The sequence below is a fragment of the Microcaecilia unicolor genome, chromosome 11 (assembly GCF_901765095.1).
Source record: "Microcaecilia unicolor chromosome 11, aMicUni1.1, whole genome shotgun sequence".
In the NCBI taxonomy this organism is placed as follows: Eukaryota; Metazoa; Chordata; class Amphibia; order Gymnophiona; family Siphonopidae; genus Microcaecilia; species Microcaecilia unicolor.
The window spans coordinates 4,888,423-4,909,662 of record NC_044041.1 but is presented as its reverse complement, the minus strand read 5'-3'; the positions used below and the strand labels follow the sequence as shown (position 1 = coordinate 4,909,662).

At 43.6% G+C, this 21,240-nt stretch overlaps 1 protein-coding gene across 3 annotated transcripts in view; it reads right to left on the bottom strand.

Annotated features, from left to right (window-relative positions):
* The window catches only part of LOC115479546 (WD repeat and SOCS box-containing protein 2-like), a 77,659-nt gene that overhangs the window by 10,793 nt on the left and 45,626 nt on the right, over positions 1-21,240 (bottom strand). For all 3 annotated transcript variants that reach the window (XM_030217507.1, XM_030217506.1, XM_030217508.1), the window contains 2 exons: positions 10,020-10,120; positions 8,181-8,353 (listed from right to left, as the gene is read on the bottom strand). In XM_030217507.1, the coding sequence (XP_030073367.1) occupies positions 8,181-8,353; positions 10,020-10,120 (274 nt within the window). The remainder of the gene's footprint in view (positions 1-8,180; positions 8,354-10,019; positions 10,121-21,240) is intronic.

Here is a 21,240-nt window from a genome sequence, read left to right as displayed (position 1 = left end):
ATGAAGACACCTACAGCCCTTCCTCTTGGGTGGTGACACCTAATGTGGAACCCAGCATCATTTAACTATGAGATGGATTATTCTTCCCAATGTTCATCACTATGCATTTGTCCACATTAAATTTCATTTGCCATTTCCATGCCCAGTTCCAAATATCTTTCTGCAACTTCTCACAGTTCGCATGCAATTTAACAACTCTGTAAAGTTTTTGTCCTCTGCAAATTTAAATCACCTAACTCGTCATTCCCACTTCCAAATCATTCATAAATATAGTAAAAAGCCCTGGTCCCACTACAGATCCTTGCAGCACTCCACTATTCACCTTTCTCCACTGAAAGAGATAGCCATTTAACTGTACTCTGTTTTCTCTTTTAACCCGCTCCCAATCCACAAAAAGACATTGCCTCCTATTCCATAGCTCTTTAATCTTCTCAGGAGTCTCTCAAGAGGGCCTCTGTCAAATGCCTTCTAAAAATGTAGATACACTACATCAACCAGCTCTCCCTTATCCAAGTTTATTCACTCCTTCAAAGAAAAGAAGCAAATTGATGAGAAAAGATTTCCTTTGGCTGAATACTTGTTGACAGGTTTATCTATGTGTTTGGTAATTTTATCCTTTATAATAGTTTCTATCATTTTGCCTGCCACTTTTACACTATAGAAAAGCAGTATATCAAATTCAAAACCCTTGACCCTCACTGACATCAGGCTTACAGGTCTGTAATTTCCTGGATCACCCCTAGAATTCTTTTAAAAAATTGGCATTACGTTGGCCACTCTCCAATCTTCAGGAACCATGGCAGGTTACAGATAAGCAGTTTCATGTTTGAGTTCTTTCGGTATTCTGGGGTGTATACCATCTGGTCCACGTGATTTACTACTCTTTAACTTGCCGATTTGGCTCAGTACGTCTTCCAGTTCCTCCATATCAATGTCAATCAAAACTTCTAAACCACTGTTTCCCCTAAATTAGGGTTCAATGTGGTGTACAGGTAAAAAGGACAATACAAAGTGAACAGGAACAACAACAGAAATTCAACATATTAGTTCAACATAATTAATCAAGAGAAAATTAGTTCTTGTTCAAAAAAGTGTGTTTAAGCTTCTTGCAACAATTCAGATATAGTTTGGCTCAACTCGAATAACCTATAGAAGAGCATTCCATACAGGAATAGCAACAACAGAAAAAATGGTATTGATTATTCTCAAAAAAACAGTCTAGAGGAATGCCCAAACAAATTTCTAGAAATCATGTTAACAGCTTAGAAATGGAACCATAGCTATAATGTAATATGCAGTGTGCCTTAAATAAAATATCTTCAGCTACTGGAAGCCAATGTAGCCTTACCATAAGCAAAGAGACGCTAGTAAACTTGTTTACTTTACAAATCAATCTCGGAGAAGTCATGTGATGCCGAGATAGGAAGTGGATGTTGGTGAGGCAAGCTCCCTGACCTTTTCTGTATAAATTTTTTTTTTAAACCCTCCCAAGACCATCTTCTTGCTTTGCACTACTTCAATACCTGAGAGAAGCTACTAGCTTTCAATTTGTGGTATGAAACTTCCAAAAAATGTCAATATGACCTCAAAAATACAGCAGCAAGAGTGGATTTGTGGGCGAACGGCAGAACCCAAGATGGAGGAGGATGACTTGTTGGGCCCTTCGACTATCAGCTTCGCCTGGACAACAGAGATAACTCAGGAGATTCGGGCTCTCTCAGAAACCACATTTGACCAGAAAATGCAGCAGATTGTGGATAAGCTCAACTCAATTGATAAGTTAGGGGCGTTGCAATGTGACCTTCAATCCTACCAGCAACGTCTATTGGATGTGGAGGATTCCATACACAGACAGGAAAATCAACAGCAAGTGATAAACACCCGATCACCAAACTGGAGGAGAAAATAGACAACATGGAAAATAGGTCGCGCTGGGATAATCTACGCTTGGTGGGACTACCGGAGGCGATCAGAGAAGTGGATCTCAGAGCCTTTCTGGAACGCTGGCTCTCACAGTCATTACAACTACTGCCAGAATTAGGCCCGCTGTGGATTGAGAGAGCACACTGCCTAGGGCCCTTGCGTGATACAGAGACCCGACCCCGCATGATAATATTTAAAGTTTTAAATTTTACCCGCAAACAGGAAATTCAACGGGCCACTTAGTCAAAAGGGCCCCTCAATATGATGACCATAAAATCCTATGTTTCCAGAATTTTTCGGCAGCTGTCTCGGTGAAAAAACAAATTCTGCAATACAGTGTGTTCACTTCTTCATGCAAAAAAAAATGCCATTCGCTTTACAATATCCAGCTAAGCTGCAAATCATGAAGGAAGGTAAGCCATACTTTTTCCTGTCAGCAGAGGAGGCCCTGTCTTTTTCCCAGAAACTGCCTGAGGCAGCTGAGGAATCTAGATGACCAGATGGATATTTTTGTTCTCAAATTATGGCACCCAAAGTGCCTACAAGAAAATTTACCCAACCTTTCTAATGAATGTGTTTTTTTGGCTACTATAGTGCTGATTATTTACACATAACCATGTTGGAGACTCAAGGAAGACAGATCCGGACCTTATGACTTTCTGGATCACGCTTGGATGATATACAATGGTTGATTTCATCTTTCTCTTGCTCAATGTTCAGCCGCCTCAGGGACGCACACATTTGACACATGAAGGCAAAGGAAGATTATTCGCAAAAACTCCTTATCAGCTGCAGTCACTTACACATTGAAAAGCCACCATTCATGGAATGTGCAGCTTAACATCGATTGTTGTACTTATATTATTAAGTTGGTTCTTGGATGCTTTGAAAAGTTGAACATCTTGTATGGTTAATTCTTTATTACCTTTAGTTTGCTTTGTTGAGTTCTCTTAACGCATGACTGGATGGTCAAGATGTTTGCATACCTGATGCAACTTCAAAGAATCAACAACTCTTGTTACATAGATATGGATAAGAATTTATTGCAATTGGAACAACCTGTATTGAAGGGCAGATTACTGCATATCCACTGCTAAGAACGTTTATTATTTATTTCTATTTTTTTTCTCTCTCTCTTTCTTTCGTTGGTTAAAAACTAAAGCTTTGCCATGCCACTTTTTTGCATAAACTATTTTGGTTCGCTTAAGAGGGATTACTAAGCCTTACACATTGCTAAGGGATAGGAACTGCTGTAATGTTTCACATCTGTTTTAGATCTATTAAAATCCCTCAATATTGATCCGTTCCCTGTGTTAATTAGGAGTACATCATTACTTATGCTTATTCTCTGCTAGGTATTGGGGTGGGGGGGGGGGGTGTCTCAAAGTGACTTAGGTCCTTTGAATGGACGGGAGGTCGTGTTTTGGCAAGATTCCCCACACCGAGATCAGGGCTGCTGTTTGGTGGTGGAGGCTGCTGGCTGGGATGGCCTCTTGCCAAATACACATTTTTGGCTGCCATGTAATTTAGTAGTTTTACTACATGACATTGCTCCTTGGAATGTTGGGGTGTAACCTCACTTGTTAAACATCAAAAAATATTACAAGCCCTCCACCGACAGAAGGTCGACGTAGCCTTCCTACAAGAAACTCACCTAAGTTCAGCCGAACATCAGAAGTTTCGGAAATGGTGGGTTGGCCATATAGTAGAATCACCCGCGCTAAACTGAAAGGCTGGAGTATTAATTCCATTGCATAAAAACCTAGAAGTGCAAATACATAGAACGACCCAGAGAGCTGATGCAGGTGCGTGTTGGCTCAGGCTAACATATCCCACCACAAATTTGTGTTCTGCAACTTTTATGCGCCTAATGTTTTCAATAACCAAGTTTTTCACAAATTGATAAAGGTCCTTTCTCCTTTCACAGATAATTTGGTCCTGGGGGGTGATTTTAATGTAGCTTATGACCCAATGATTGACGTCCTACTCACCTAGTGAAGCTCGATTTGAGTCAAAGGGCTGCCTCTGCTGTGTAGTGCATTAGACCTCATTGATTTCTGGCGTACATTACACCCGGGTGATCGAGATTACACAAATATATCCCGTGCACACTCCACTCAAGCCCTCGTTGACTATCAGCTGGTTTCCAGAAACTTATTCTCCAGTATTCCCAACGCAGAAACTGGACCCTATGGGGTCTCAGATCATACTTTAATTTGGTTTCAACTGCGAGTGGGGGGGGGGGGGGGGGGGAATGCTCCTGGTTCTTATCAATGGAGGTTTCATTAGATTTAAACACTGACTCACAGTTCCAAGATTTTCTGAATCGGAAGTGGCAGGAATACCATTTCCACAATCCATAATATTTAGACAGACTTGCTCTTTTCTGGGATGCAGTGAAGGCTGTCCTGAGGGGAGACATTATTGCAAAAGGAAACTTAAAATGAGTGATCAACATATTCTTCGCCTGGAAACTGCAGTACAAAAATTATGGCTCCCACCGCTCATAATAGGACTCTTTTACTTACAGCTCAGACTGTTCTTAATACATCAGTGGACAGTGAAATCGCTCACTTAATATAAATATCAATTAAACCTTCATGGTAATAAGAGTGGAAGACTAATGTCGAATCTATTGCAAGCCTATTAAGGCCCTAAGAAGGTGTCCCAGTTATATCAAACGAATGGGACTTTAACGCATTCTGATACGGAAATTAATTCTATTTTTCGCCGATAGTTTGAGTCTCTTTATAGTGCTACTGATAATATGCCAGGATCGCTTTATTTGGGTAATCTCGACCTACCTAGTATAAGTCCCTCCCAGACCAATATGCTAAATGCACCTTTTACCTTGGATAAGATCCAATTTGCGATAAACTCTAGCGCCTTAGGTAAGGTGCCAGGCCCAGATGGTTTTTGAGAAGAATTCTATAAACTGCTTTTAACTCCAATCAATCCTCACACATAATGGATGCACGACTCCTCAAAGACTGCACAGCTGATATTTATGTCAAAGTCAGTTAGAGATCCATTACACCTGTCCTCTTACCGTCCTATTTCTCTTCTTAATTTTGAAACCAAGCTTTTTGCCAAGATTCTGGCCAACTGTCTTCTACCAACATTGGTTGATGAGTCCCAAGTTGCATAAGTACATAAGTATTGCCATACTGGGAAAGACCAAAGGTCCATCGAGCCCAGCATCCTGTTTCCAACAGTGGCCAATCCAGGTCACAAATACCTGGCAAGATCCCAAAAAAGTACAAAACATTTTATACTGCTTATCCCAGAAATAGTGGATTTTCCCCAAGTCCATTTAATAACAGTCTATGGACTTTTCCTTTAGGAAGCCGTACAAACCTTTTTAAAACTCTGCTAAGCTAACCGCCTTTACCACATTCTCTGGCAACGAATTCCAGAGTTTAATTATACGTTGAGTGAAGAAAATGTTTCTCAGATTTGTTTTAAATTTACTACCTTGTAGCTTCATCGCATGCCTCCTAGTCCTAGTATTTTTGGACAGCGTGAACAGACGCTTCACATCTACCCATTCAACTCCACTCATTATTTTATAGACCTCTCTATCATATCTCCCCTCAGCCGCCTTTTCTCCAAGCTGAAGAGCCCTAGCCGCTTTAGCCTTTCCTCATAGGGAAGTCGTCCCATCCCCTTTATCATTTTCGTCGCCCTTCTCTTTCCCAGTATGGCAATACTTACGTACTTATGACCAGAACATAGCTTTTTAAAACGGGAAGAGTAGATTCACCTACATGCCTAAAGTGCAATTTAGACACTAATTTCTTTTATATTGTCTTTTGGGCCTGCCCGCGAATCCAACGGTTTTGGAAAGATATAGTTTCTTACTTAGGTCAGCTTCTCCTTTCTCTGGTCCCACTGTAGCCATTGGGGTTTCTTCTACATTACTTTGAGGTCTTTGCATTGCAGGACAGCGGTGGCAAACAATTGCTCCGTAAGACTGAGTCTGGACTGAAGTGATACGTCATCCTATTGGGCATGGCGTAATAAAATGCACTCACTGATGTTACTAGAAAAACATGCGATTTCAAAATCCCCTCGATGAAGAAAGATTTCATTTTAATTTGGGAACCCAATAGCCAATCATTACCTCCTCGAGCTCTCAGTGAGGTTCTAAACACTTTGTAAATTAATGATGGGATCTCATTACGTGTTCCCTCTCCTCATTTTTATTTTTTGTTTAATCTATTGATCATATAATTTGGCCAAGGATCATAAGAAACAAAGCCATTGGATTTCCAGTCTTGCTAATTTCTTGGGAGGGGATGAGCTGGATGGGATTTATTGTTAAATTGACATTTTGATTGACAATTTACCTGTAACGCTATCACTGTTCTTACTTGTCTTGAATAAAAATGATTTAAACTTAAAAATCAATCTCAGAGCAGTTTTCTGTATAAACTCAAGTTTTTTTTAAAGATGTCTAGAGCTTAACCTTAAATAAAGCACATTGCAATAATCCAGATGAGGCAAAATCATCATCTCGAGAAGAAGTGAAAATGAACATATCAAAATCAACTATCTCAATTTAAATAATGTTTTTTCACATAAATTATTAACCTGAGGGCCATAGGACAGCGATGACTCCAATATGACCCCTAACACATGAGATTCAATTTCTATAGTGAATGTCTTGTCATCAACTAATATGAGTGATGAAGGCATGTCTGCATCGGGTCTTTTAAACCATAAGATCTTTGTTTTACTAGGATCGCGTCTTAATTTATTTATATCTGCATTTCTACCCCCACATTTTGCAATCAGGTTGTCGGTTCAATGTGGTTTACAGTTTAACATAGTTAGGCTTGTAACATTTTCATTGGGAGTTAACACGTGTTGTTGATTTCTTCTGTTAGTGGTCGTGTTTCGTGGTGTTTTGTATTGCTGAATAGTTAGCCTGTGCGGGATCTTCAAAGAAAGATTGTCTGAAGAGGTGGGCTTTCAAGTGTTTTCGAAAAGTTAAGTAGTCGGTAGTGTGTTTTAGGACTTTCGGTATTGTGTTCCAGACTTTGGGACAAATGAATGTGAAGATGGTTGAGTGTGCAGATTTGTATTTTAGGCCTTGGAATTTGGGGAAGTGAAGAGAGGTAGGTTCTTGCGCCTTCAATTGCATTGCACAAGGTAGTTCTATTAGGTTTGTCATGTATTCTGGTGCAAGGCCAAAGATTATCCTGTGAGCTAGAGAGCAGATCTTGAAGGATATACGTGCTTTGAAGGGTAGCCAGTGAAGTTTGAGGAACAGTGGTCTAGCACTTTTTTATCGATTTATTCAGAATATCAGTATGACTGCTGTGTTTGTGCTGATTCCCTCAAAAGCTTTCTGCTTCTAATATACCTCAAAAAGTTATTACTATGAGTTTTGTGTGTTTAGCAAGTTTCTCTTTAAATTCTCTTTCAGCCTTCTTTATCAATGCTGGAAAGCAAGGCTGAATGTATCGCTATTCCCTAGTGCTCCCCAGACCTTAGACAAGATCTCTTTAAAAGTAAAAACTAATTTCTATTTTGATGGTACTCTGGGTCTCTGCTAGCAAATAGAAATCTGAACTTCTAAGCTTCCAAATTCAGTTCAGCTATGAGGAAAACAAAGTATAGAATTTTGGTCACTTTAGTTCCTTTCTGGCTTTTCTGGATCTGTAGTGCTTTCACAGACAGACATTATTACATAAAACAGAGCGCCAACTTATCAAAATTACTACTACTACTACTATTTAGCATTTCTATAGCGCTACAAGGCGTACGCAGCGCTGCACAACATAGAAGAAAGACAGTCCCTGCTCAAAGAGCTTACAATCTAATAGACAAAAATAAAGTAATCAAATCAATTAATGTGTACAGGAAGGAGGAGAGGAGAGTAGGTGGAGGCGAGTGGTTACAAGTGGTTACGAGTCAAAAGCAATGTTAAAGAGGTGGGCTTTCAGTCTAGATTTAAAGGTGGCCAAGGATGGGGCAAGACGTAGGGGCTCAGGAAGTTTATTCCAGGCGTAGGGTGCAGCGAGACAGAAGGCGCGAAGTCTGGAGTTGGCAGTAGTGGAGAAGGGAACAGATAAGAAGGATTTATCCATGGAACGGAGTGCACGGGAAGGGGTGTAGGGAAGGACGAGTGTGGAGAGATATTGGGGAGCAGCAGAGTGAGTACATTTATAGGTTAGTAGAAGAAGTTTGAACAGGATGCGAAAATTCTTGAGCAGGCTTCCAACTACAAGCTCATTAACTCATCTTCATACCAGAATTCTCGGAGCTTGTCTCCTGTGTAGGGATCCCACATGATCACACAGCTATCATAAGATGCAGTGGCGAGCAGGGCAGAGTCTGGTGAAAAGTCACAGGATACGACAGTGCTCTGGTGTCCCTCTAGCTTTCGGATCAATGTGTAAGAACGCATGCTCCACAACAGAACCTGGGCCACAAAAATAAAGGCAGAGAATTCATTCAGTATTTGAAAAATAGGGTAAAAGTCATATGCAGTTCAGGATTAATAGTTTAATAGTATTGATATACCACTTTTCTTAATCAAAGTGGTTTTACAATTAAAAAAAATATACAGGAAAGAACACTCAAAAGACCATACACACCCCAATCACCAGCAGAGACTCCCAAGAATATTACTCAAATCATTCCCCAGGTCTTCTTACAAAAATGGGTTTTCAAATTGGTCTTAAATTGTTTAAAATTAGGCTCCAGTCTTAACTCTAAAGGGAGTCGATTCCATACCAGTAAAAAGCACTAGCCCTGGTCACTGTTAAATGTGCCTGAGAGGTACTAGGAACAGTAAAGCAAGTGCTGCAACATTCTTCCTGAAAACCTAAAAGCAGAGAGGAACTATGCAGCCCCAATTTTTACCACAGCACCCCCCCCCCCCCTTACTATTCCTGTACTGAGACTATGTACAGCTTATGCATGGAATTCACTAATATGGTGGTGTTTTTCCTAAAGTTCTGTTTATTATCATGCTGGTTATGCAGTGGAAGTAATCAAGCCTTGGCCATGGCACAAAAATCATCTTCAGTCAAACTTTCACATGTTACAGGGACTAGTTACTCATCAAAATCTTTCACTGTTATTAACTAGGACAAGCAAAACGTACAGCTCAAGGAAAACACTGGTTTTCTCATCTAAGGATGCTCAGAATTCAGCTTTTCCCATCTCTCAATTTTAATTGCTCTTTGTGTTTATTTTCTTGTTATTTAACATAGTATGTGACACAGAGAGGAGACAAAGCTTTCACCAGACCAGGAAAGATCTCCAGTGGCGTTCCTAGGGGGGCGGCGCCCCCCCCCCCCCCCCGATGCAGCGAGGACCCCCCCCCCCCGCGGCGAAAGGCACCCCCCCCGGGTGCATGCCGCTTGGGGGGGGGGGTGCCACAGCGCGCGCCTGCTGCGAGTTTACTAACTTTGCAGGAAGTAACCTGTTCTGGGGCAGAGGGAGCTGCAGCGAACGAGAGAAGTTAGCGAACTCGCGCAGCAGGCACGCGCCGCAGCACCCCCCAGCAGCATGCACCCGGGGCGGACCGCCCCCACCGCCCCCCCCTTGGTACGCCACTGAAGATCTCCACTCCATCCCCATGTGTGATAGTTCCATGCTGTCAAGGCAGGGGATGGTGTGTTGATGCACCATCTCACACCTGGGGGGGAGTTTGGTCTGCATCTCCAGCAGACTGAGCACCCTGCCTTCCCTTCAGCTGTGTCATAGCACATCAACTTCAGCCTTAACCCCTTTCTCTTCCCTCCCAAGTGCAGCACTGCATCTCTCTTATAGGCCTGACAGGAAAATGCCAGGAGTCACAGTCGTCCTTATTAAAAACAAACATTCTTCCAAAGCAACAAGAATGATCAAAGACGTTCTACCTTGAGTCTCCTCAATATGCACCTCTATTATTTATGTCATATTAATAACAGTTCAGTGAGAGAATCACTTATGTTATTAAAAAAAACAAACAAACAAATAACAGAGAAGCTTTAACGCAGACACGGCTGCTGTGTGAAGAGTTTCTATCCTGATCTGCCACCAGCAGCCCGTAGGCCTAGGCCTACCTCCCTGTTCAGAAAGCTGAAGCTGGAACTTACCGAGTTCTCGCCTGCGGTGGAGCACAGCATGCTGCAATCAGGGGAGATGGAGCAGCAATAAATCCATTGTTTATGTCCAGACAGCACCTGAATCTGCTTACCTGAGAATGTAAAAGTGTGACAGGTGAGATGGGAAGCTGCAGTCAGAGGGAGAAAGAACCTCACTTAAGGATCAGTTCAGTGCGAGCAGGGACTGAACAGAACCAACTATCTCCACTTCCTTCTCCATTAACCCAAGCTGTTAGGACTCAAGTCTCTACCCCCATATGACTCACTACAAAGTCAAAATTTGTTGTACAATGGAGAAGTGTACAGATGTAGGTCCTCTGTCATCCACTGATGGACGATGACATCTTTACAACTCCTGGTGTGTGGTGTTCTCCCATTGCCCAAGGGTGCCTTTGGAAGGCTCCCCTGAGCAAGTGCAGGTATTCCTGTGTTAACCCCAAGTCCCCTTTCCCTCTCCCTCTCCTCAGGCTGGTCTTCCTTGCTCTCCTGTTTTTCCTCACTGCTTGCAATAAATCACTCAATCAATAAATATATAAATGAGAAAATAATATAAGAGTTGCAATACTGGAACAGACTGAAGGTCCATCAAGCTCAGTATCCTGTTTCCAACAGTGGCCAATCCAGGTCACAAATACCTAACAAGATCCCAAAACAGTACAATAGATTTTATGCTGCTTATCCTAGAAATAAGCAGTGGATTTTCCCAAGTCCATCTTAATAATGGCTTATGGACTTTTAGGAAATTACCCAACCCTTTTTTAAACCCTGCTAAGTTAACTGCTTTTACCATATTCTCTGGCAACAACTTCCAATTACACGTTGAGTGTAGAAGTATTTTCTCTGGTTTGATTTCAAACTGACTGCCCAAGAGCCGTACTTGACTGATCGGATAAGGAAGGAAGGAAGATTTCAATTTACTACTTAGTAGCTTCATTGCGTGACCCCCCCTAGTCCTAGTAGTTTTGGAAAGAGTAAACAAAATGATTCACGTCTACCCATTCCACTCCACTCAGTATTTTATAGACCTCTATCATATTTCCCCTGAGCTGTAGGAAGTAATAAAAGAAAGAATGCCTGGTGCCAATGTTGCAACCCCTCCAGGCACCAATGAGGTGCCCAGTCACAGAACACAAGGTCCACCTTTCTCTCAATAAGCTCAACATTGAGACCCGTGGGAGGGAAACCAAGAGCAGCAGGTCCAAAACCACCTGGCAGACCAGATGCTAAAAACATACCAGCTGCCTGTGTCCCCGAAATACCAAACTCGGTGCAGTTTCACACAGCTGCAGTTGCTCATCACTTCATGCAGCTCCCATGGTGTCAGCCACTGTGGCTCTCTCAGCCCTGCATCCAGTGCGATTGAGGAAAAATGTTACAGTTCCTCTACTGTCTCACATGCTCCTAAAGTGGCCCACATCAGGCAGACCACATAATCCAGACCCTGTTAAAAGAGGCAACACAACCTGGCAGGGAGAAAATACTGCACAACCCACTGAGAAGGTCAGTTGCTCCTGCTGGACCAGAGCTTTAACTTCTGCACCTGCTCCGAAAACACAAATGCCAACCAGTGTCCCACCTGCTAGACCCTGCCTATTTTATAGCCTGAACCACCTTTACTAACTTATAACCCCATCCAGGGTACCCTGACAAATAGCTCTGCTCCAACTACTTCAAAACTTCCTTTGACACAGCAGTGTTTTACTACAAAATACTTAAAGCAAGTCAGAGCTAATCTCCTCTACTCTCAGCTGCAGCACCTCAGCCTCCCAGTTATCAAAGCAGGCCCATCTAGCAACGCCTCTCAATCCTATCATCTACCTATCATAGAACCTAACAACTGTGCTTGAGACGTCTTCTCCTTCCAGAATAAAGATAATGTCTTATCAACCCTAAGCAAACCATGATCTTTCAATGCTGCAACCACCACCAAGCAACCAGCCTTGCTAAATCTCACAGATCTGTTGCATGAAATCCCCCTGGTCACCCAGAAAGATGATCATTTATATTCCAAGTTCCTCCAAAAAAACTTCCAAGGCACTGTCACTGGAAACTACTGCAGTCACAACTAAGCAGCAAGATTACAACATTATTCTTCAATTTCTCAGCACTGAAGGAGGTTCTAGCCCTACCAGCCCATCAAGTACTCCAAGATCTACAGCTCAATCTGGCAGACAGCATTCGCAAGACAAGAGATATCCAGACACTTGGACCTAAAATATAAAGCCAACCCTGGACCAGAACATGTCCACTTGCAACTTCCTCCTTCCTCACCCATCTGTGGTCTCCAAACTGGCTCTTAAATCCAAAACCTCTAGGATGAAGACCAGTATCCCAACTGGAATAGAACAAAATCCCTTAAGTCGTAGGATGAAAGGTCTACCAGGGAGTCATGCCTCCCTGAGGATTGCACCCAAACCCTACATTACCACCATTCCATCATGCAGAAGCTGAATAACCTAGCAGCATACCCTCCTCTGGAGAATTCACAGAGCAGCTCTCTCTCTCTTATCCCTGGATTTGCAGAAATGCGGTTCCCATCTCTTCTTCTGCTGCCCGCTGTCTCCCGTCTGCGTCGTCATTTTTACTGCCCTGAAGCGTTCTCCCTCGGCACCGGCAATTCACAGCCTTCTGCCAACATCGGGGCTTTCTCTTCAGGCGCGTCTCACTCCCACCTCTGCAGAAAAGAGGAAGTTGCATTAGAGTAGGCGAGAGCCTGGCCACCTGGCGAAAAGGCTCGGCCTGCTCAGGAGGGAGGGCATCGATTAAGCTAGACAACTGCCTCACCAAGTTCCACAAGTGTACGCTCGTGAAGAGCTGGTAGGACTGGATACAGGCAGCGAGCATAGCGGCCTGATACATCTTCCTCCCAAACGAATCCAAGGTCCTAGCTTCTATGCCTGGGGGCACCGAGGCATAGGCTCTCTTGAAGGCAGAGTCCACAACCATGGAATTGTGGGGTAACAGACCTCATCAACCCAGGTTCACCGTGGATCTGATACTGGGAATCAGCATTCGTCAGGATCACGGGGCCAAACAGAGGGAACGACCAGTTCCGCATAAGGACTTCCTTCAGTACCTTATGCAGAGGAGCCGTCACAGCCTCCTTAGGTGGAAAGGGATAGTCTAGGACATCAAGCATCTCAGCCTTGGGCTCATCCTCCACCTCCATAGGGAATGGAACAGCCGTAGACATTTCCTGGACAAAAAATGTAAAAGAAAGACTCTCAGAAGGAGACAGTCTCCTTTCAGGTGGAGGGGAAGGTTCAGAGGGAATCCCATACGACTCATCAGAAGAAAAGTATCTGGGATCTCCTTCTCTTATGAACGTTCCTCTTCTGTATCGGATAGTACCTCCCTAAGGGAACTCTGTAGGGGTATTTACCTGAGATCTCACCTTTGCTGGTCTTGGCCTATACAAGCCTGAACCATTCTTATAACAATATGGATTCTACAGCCAGTGGCCTGTAACTATCAGAATCCAGCTTTCTTGCAAAGGAAAATTACTGCTGAGCACTGCAAGATTATTTCATCTAAGGACATATTCTGTGCTGCAAACTGGCTGCTATCTCCTGGGAAGCTTGGAGGAGAAAATCACCCAGGGCTCCAAAAGAATGGAATCAGACAAGGAGTTTGCATGCCATTGATAACCGCTTCATGGCTATAACAAAGGCTTCTTCATGACTATGAATCTGGCTGGACATTATGTCATCGTATGCGATTGGTCCACAGGTATCATCTGACGATTGGATAACAAAGGTTTGGACTGAAGAAAGTTTGAGTTGGAAGGAGAAGAAGAAGAAGAGAAGAGAAGACCAGAGAGAGAAACACCGGAGAATTTGCAGGTGGATACAAAGCTCTAAAGAGAGCAAGAGACTGATTTTCCTTATACCAGTGAACTGCGTGCCTTGTAACGAACTGACAAGGCCAGCTCAGCCATAACATCAGGCCTTATCTAAGACTTTACCATTTGCATCCAGATTTCAACTCTTGGACTTATTCCTGGACTTGGAGGCTTGGTGAGGTTGTCAGCTAGAGACTCAGTAAAAAATCTGCTTCTCAACCATTGGGAGTCTAAGACAGACGGCAAGGTGAGATATCAGGATATATTACCTATAGTCGGGGATAATTAGTCCTTAGTTTGTCTGAGATAGATAGGTTTACGTCAGGACTTCTGGTCTGTGTATTCAGCTGATCACTGTATTTTGCATAAGACATGTAATAAGTTCTTATAAGGATTATTAGGATAATCAGATAGTAATCTATTTTGGTGATAATCTAATTTTATAGCAAGTTATTTTTGAATTTTGCTTGGCACTTTGCTTCAGAACTATTTATATATATTTTTCTTTACCTAATAAATAATAATATATATTCCATCTGTGGCATCGTTCATTTTCTCACACAGCTAGCATGTCATATGGGCTATAGAGGTACACCCCCTAGACACGTGTTCAGAGGATTGCTATCTGGTAATGTTCTCCGATATATGAGTACCTCTAGCATGCCTTACAACTCCGAGACTGAGCCTGCCTCGACGCCAAGGATCAACGTCCTCGATGGCGATGTCAAGAGGCGACGCCCGCATGGACTTCGGCAAAGCTTCCTCCGCCGATGTCAAAGGGGAGTTGACCTGGGTGGCAGCCGACACAAAGGACAGGGATCTCACTGCAGGTGAAGGGCCAGACGCCGCTGCAGCAGATGGCACAGAAGGCGCAAGCACCGCCGACACCGAAGCAGAATGGCGTAGCAGTCCTTCAAGAAGTTCTGGAAGTAGGGCCCAGATGCGCTCATCGAGATCGACCATCGACGAAAGCTGCGAGGTCGGTGGATCAGCCGGTGGCAGAATCTGATGAGGCTCAGGTGCAGGTACCGGGCTGCTAAGAGGCTGGCGCATTGGCACCTCCTGTATGGAGGGGGAGTGATCCTCTCGGCGTCGATGCTTCTTGAGTGCCAAATCCCTCGATGCCCTGGAGCTCCCGGCACCGTGTGTCAAAGGAGATCAGTGACTGTGCTTCTTCACCTTCGCTTGATGCGTGTCACCGAGGCTCCTCAGTGCCGACGAGGACGATGTGGAATCTTCACGTCTCCTCGGGGTCGGGTCTGACGATGGTCAGTCCTGGGGGGCCTGTATAGCATGAGGCCTCCAGACAGGTGGAGACCCACTCGACACCTCACTGCTCCCAGCGCGACTTGGTCTCCCAGCAGCCTCTCATGCTCCTCCTCGATGTCGACACCGTAAACCTCGGTACTGATGTCGATGTTGAAGGACCGGACCGAGCCCCAAAAAGTTTCTCTCGGTGGGCTTCTCGAGCTACTTCAGTCCGCTTCTTCATATGAAGACACAGAGCACAAGCAGCTGGGCTGTGGTCAGGCCCAAGGCACTGGATACACCAGGAATGGGTATCGGTACCTGAGATGGTCTGGTTGCACCGAGTACAATGTTTGAAGCCACTAGGTGTCCTCGATGACATGGAAGGAAAAACAGCTCCAGAGAAATCAAAGGACTCTATTGTGCCAAGAAAAAGGGGCACAAAAAGAAGGAGAAAACCAGACCACACGGCCTAAAAACCAGCCGCGTCAAAAAAGAAAGAAAACTTAAACTTGGGAAAAAGAACTGAGGATTTTCTAAAAGGAATCCTAACTTTTTTTTTTTTGTAAACAAAGTCAATAAGACTAGAAAATAGACGAAAAAAAAACTTGCAAAAAATCTCAAAAAACCCAAGACTTTTTTCCTGGGCCAAAAAGAGGAGCACGGGAGTGAACCTGCCACACCTCGTCGCGGAAAAAAAGAAACTGAGGTACGCACTCACATGGCAGGCAGGAAGTAAGTCCACGCATACACCAGAAGCCTCTAGGACAGTTTTTTGTCTTTGCTATGGCAAAATGTCAGTTCCCGGGTCCACGTCGACCCACATGTGAGAATAAGCAGCCTGCTTGTCCTCGGAGAATATACTATATGACCTAAAGATCTACAATACTGTATAGTTAAGCTCTGGAACTCACTGGCAGAGCAAGTGGTAAACACAGTTAAGGTAGCAGAGTTAAAAAAAAAAAAAAGATTTTGACAAATTCCTGGAGAAAAAGTCCATAAACCATTATTAAGGTAGACCTGGGGTTAAATATCATAGAATCTGGCTACATTTTGGGACTCTACTAGGTACTTGAGACCTGGACTGGCATCAGGTTAGATGAACTCTTGGACTGATCCAGTACAACTACTCTCACGTTCCTATGAAAAGGAAGCAATACTGAGAACAGTGTTACGCCCATCTAGGTTTATCAAATATTGGCAGAACCAAGTATTGATTGGCTGTGATAGTGCATACTACTTTAAAACATATAAACTGGACAGCTGTTCCTTACTCCCTTTAAGGAGTTTATTAATTCAGCCCATATTAATTAGGAGTTGGTGATGTTATTGGTTTACCAGCTGCCCAATGACCCAGCATCTTCCTTCCATGAGTTAGGAATCCTTGTTGCCAGACTGGTGGTATGTTATCCAAAGTCTTGTCCTATTGAAGGATTTTAATTTTAAGGAATTTTAACAATAGGAATTTTTTGATACTATGATGGATAATTAGTGAGACTTATGCATGTAGGCAGGAATGCTCCAGGTCTGTGAGTTGAGGTCCAATCCTCAGTAGCCTGTAAGCGACTCCTTATTTCTGATAAAGTGCTACTCCAATCCCCAATTATCGGGAAAAATAAGGTGATATCTACATAAATTTAAAAAAAAAAAGGTATTCTAAATCTTTCCAGCAGTGAACCCAAAGGTTGGAGCAACAGGGAAGCAAAGAGCCCTGTGGGACCCCACAACCCAGGGTCCAACCTGCCGATAGATTGCCTGCTTTATGCACCGTAACTTTGAATGGTAAGGAAACCATTGAACCAACTCAGAATGTTCTCCCCCAATCCTAAGGCACTCAACCTAGACAACAGTATATTATGGTCGACAAGGTCAAGTGCAGCAGATAAACAGAACTGAATTTAACTAGCATTTTGTCCGTGATTCAATGCTTTACCGTATGCAATGATAGATGCTATCACTGTTTCGGTGCTATAGTTTTTGCGAAAGCCCGACTAACTTGGATGCAAAATGTTATATCTATCCAGGTAAGTATCTAGCAATTTAGACACATGACCCTCCATAATTTTAATGACTGTGTGTAAGTCTCCATATCATTTTCCAATCTGGCTGTATGTGCCACTGAATTCACCTGCAGATACTTTTCCACCCAACAGCACAGCCAACCAATACCCTGAGCCACAGCTGAGCTTCTGGTGCCCACCCCCTTACTCCAGCATGCCCTTCTTCAGCTCCACCATAGCCAAGCTGAAGCACTTGGCCCCTGCTAGAGACTCCACAGTTTTGATATATCTATCTGCCTAATTACTCTCTCCTCTTTTGATTTCTTTAACAAAAAAAATATTGCAACACTTAATTTTCACCACCAAGGCAGTCCCCTAGGACAAAAGCCCCAGAAAAAGAAAGAATACCAGAGGGAGGAGGCCAAGAGAATGGTGAGACCATCAAAACAGGAACAGTTCACCCCCACTAGCAGCAGCTCCAGGGGACTACCGCCAGTCAAGTCTCACCAAGCCGAGTCCCACAGGCCAGGTCCTGAGGCTAAAGAGAAGGACTCCTCCTGACAATCAGGGAAAGGTTTGCAGACCAATCTCGAGAGTCTCTACTGGCCAAAGAACTTGATCATGGGGCCAGAAGCTGTAGACTGTGCCCCGGGGAATCAAGCCCCAAAGTCAAATCCTGCTGCACCAGTCCAATCTGCACCATCTGCTGGAGACAAAGAAATACTGGCAACGTCACTGGGAAACTCAGGTCTTTGCCTCCATATGCTGGTAGTGTGGGGTAACCCACTGGTCTGGGCTGGTCTAGCAGGATGAAAATGAATGAGATGTTGCTAGGGACCCTAGCTTGGGAGGAGGTGGTTCAGCTGCAGTGCATGCCTGTACCATCTCCACTGGTGCTCTTAGGTTGTGGAATAAGCTTGTTCAGACCCTGCGGCACTGAACAGTGCTCACTTTCCAGATACAACTGAAGACGTATTTATCACTGGAGCAAGAAAAGAAAAAAAAAAAAGACAGAAAGACTGCAGGAGAATGCTATAAAGGCATCAAAATTTGGAGCGCTGCAAGCCACAGCATACCCATTTAGAAACCAATCAAGAATCCACTGCTGTGAAGATGCTCTTCCCAAAACCTAGAACTACCCCAGAGTGGACCCGCTGACTCTCACTGGGGAACCATGGGCTAGAACAAGAAGTGAACAAAGCATCATCCTTTGGCCTGCAGGTCCCATATTTCCCAAAATATATTAGAAGGGTCGAAGACCTGCTTCCCTTACATGCAATCAAATTGCTAAGTTTAGGCAAGATTTCAAGGTGGGGGTATCAAAATGCAACCCAACTCACCCAGCGCCAACTAAATAACCAAAAGCACTGACTCCTCAGCGGCGACTCGTCTCACATGAGTCTGTCACTCGTACCTCACCTAGCCTCTTCATCAGGTCAACAACGTGCTTTGACTTACTCTCATAAGAACATTTTCCATTTATTTTATTATTGAAAAATAAGTCATAAGGACTTTCATGCGTAATAACAAAGAGCACTTATCTCAAATTACAGGGTTGAGTCTACAATTTGAGATAAGTGCTCTTTGTTATTACACATGAAAATCTTTATGACTTATTTTTAAATAAATAAAATAAATGGAAAATGTTCTTATGCGAGTAAGTCAAAGCATGTTGTTGACCCGATTAAGAGGCTAGGTGAGCCATGAGTGACAGGCTCATGTGAAACGAGTCGCTGCTGAGGAGTCAGTGCTTTTGGTTATTTAGTTGGCGTTGGGTGAGTTTGGTTGCTCCCTGACCTGAAATGCCTCCTTAAGGCAAGAGTAGCTCCTTATCCTCCACAGAAAAAGCTTAGCTTCCTCTGGCTAAAGGCTACTAAGGAAGTTACCAGCTCCTTCATCTTCCTCTCAAGACCCTCCAAAATGGAAGACAAAGGGATAAGTCCACAAACTTTGCCCTTCAGCTCCTTCGACAGCTTGCTTCTCTTGGAAGCAATGGGTCCAGTAGCAGGGCTCTCTCGGACATCCCCAGGGCAGGTTTTGGCTGCCCCAAAACAGTCTGTACAACACAGAAGGCCTTTTGAAGAAAGACAACAAAACTGAAGGCAGACAGAGAGAGAGAGAGATCCAAAAGAGAGTTGATGCTGCGAGACTCCCTTTCCTCAGGAATGAGTTCTAGGGGTTCCCAAAAGGCTGCAGGTACATGTTTGGAACCAACCCTTCCGCAAGGAAGAGGTATTCTCAAAATTTAAAGTGACTGCCATTCCTAGCACTCTATGGTCTCCAGCTGTAGCAGGCACTGTGTGGTCTCCCAGAGACCAGGGGAAAGGCAGGCCATGAATCCCTATCAACACTCCCTGCTGTGAAATTCACCTCCTCCATGCCTCAATCACATAGAAAAACAGAAGCAGCCGGCTGTGCTACTTTGGTACCACTTCCTGTGGCTCCACAACACCATTCCCACACTGGCATTACCCACTGTTCTCCTCAGCACTTGCTGACTTGACTGTGGAAGGAAGGCCCCAGACTGCAAAGGAAAACCCCACTGCTGCTTGCTGCTCCTTCTTTGGAGTTCTCCCTTTTCCAAAAAAAAAAAAACCTTTATGGGCACAACACCTTGTAGAAAAGGCATGTGGGGTGGGGTGGGGATCCCTGACATACCCCCAATCATAGCAGAGGGTAACCAAAAACCCCCAAGGCCTTGCTCAACCAGAGCAAGAACCTACTCAGTCAGAGCACAGGTACAGAAAAATCAACCCCTGATAACTCCAACCACCAAGTTCTGCTCAGTCCAACAACACAGCTGCAGTCTCCACCTCAGGGCTCCCCCGTCCAGGCATCCTGATGCACCAGTCCAAGACTAACAAGTTCCTAGGCTGCACTGATACTAGTGATGTCACTGGAAAAGTTGTGTTCTGTGTATTTATCTATTGATTGCAAAAATAAATAAATACACAGAACACAACTTTTCCAGTGACACCACTCGTATCAGTGCTGGTGGGAAGGCATAAACCCATGCATCAGGACAAGATAAAGAAAGTCCCTTTGAGAACAGCCCCTGCCTTCCGTGGGTAAAAGTACATGCTTTGTTAACATGTATGCTTCTTCTAGCATGGAAAAAGGATAGAAGCCAAGGCAGATTGGAAGCAGCACAGTGATTCTGTTGGGAAATCCCTGTGCTTTCTTTCCGCTGCTTTACTCCACAAACTATGTAACTGCAAAGCATGCGGAGGGTAAAGGACACCCTGCTGAGTCTGGTTTGCTGGAAATTCCCTAGGGAGTATCCCTTTGAAAATGTGCCTGGGGAATATAAAAGAGCCATAAGCCTGCAAGTACCACAGGCCGACAGAAAACTATCCTCACTATTAACAGCACAAACTACACGGCATCTCCTCTCTCAGAGACTCCATTCTTGTCTCTTGTCTAAAGGAAGTTAAGGGCCATCAATTTTCAAACCACTCCTGAAAATTTTCATCAGAATAAATTCAGAAACCTGTAAAGTTGAGGTTCCTTCTGTGGGGGAGGAGCAGCACAGCATATTCTTTTCTATTCTTTTATTATTTTCTGAATATATTAATATGCACACCCAGCCTTCATAAAACCACCTTGAGGCATATTTTCAAAGCACTTAGCCTTCCAAAGTTCCATAGGTTTCTATGGAACTTTGGAAGGCTAAGTGCTTTGAAAATATGCCTCACTTGTAACTATTTGCACAAAGCCCTCGTCATTCAAAAGGTAGCGTCCGGGGTGACTATTTCATGCATTGCCTCATGTATGGGAAAAGACTTAGGCAGTCTTCTAATGCTCACAATTTTAAGATTAGCAGGATCAGAAGACTGGAATGCATCAATCACTAAAGTTTTACAGGAAGTGGCTCCCTTGATAGAAAGTCAAAAGTAAAAGGGTTTATTCTTCTCCTTGGTTCAATAAGGAATTGACTCTTAAAAGAACTTGCAGTAGAGGTTGGAGAGGAAGTGGAGGAAAGTAAAGAATGATCAGTCTTTTTTAGATTGGAAGAAACTAATTAAACAATACAAGTTAGTAACTAATAAGGCAAAAAAATTGTTTGTTTTTTTTAGAACAAAATAAAACAGGTCAGATAATTCAATTACTGTATTTTTCGGAC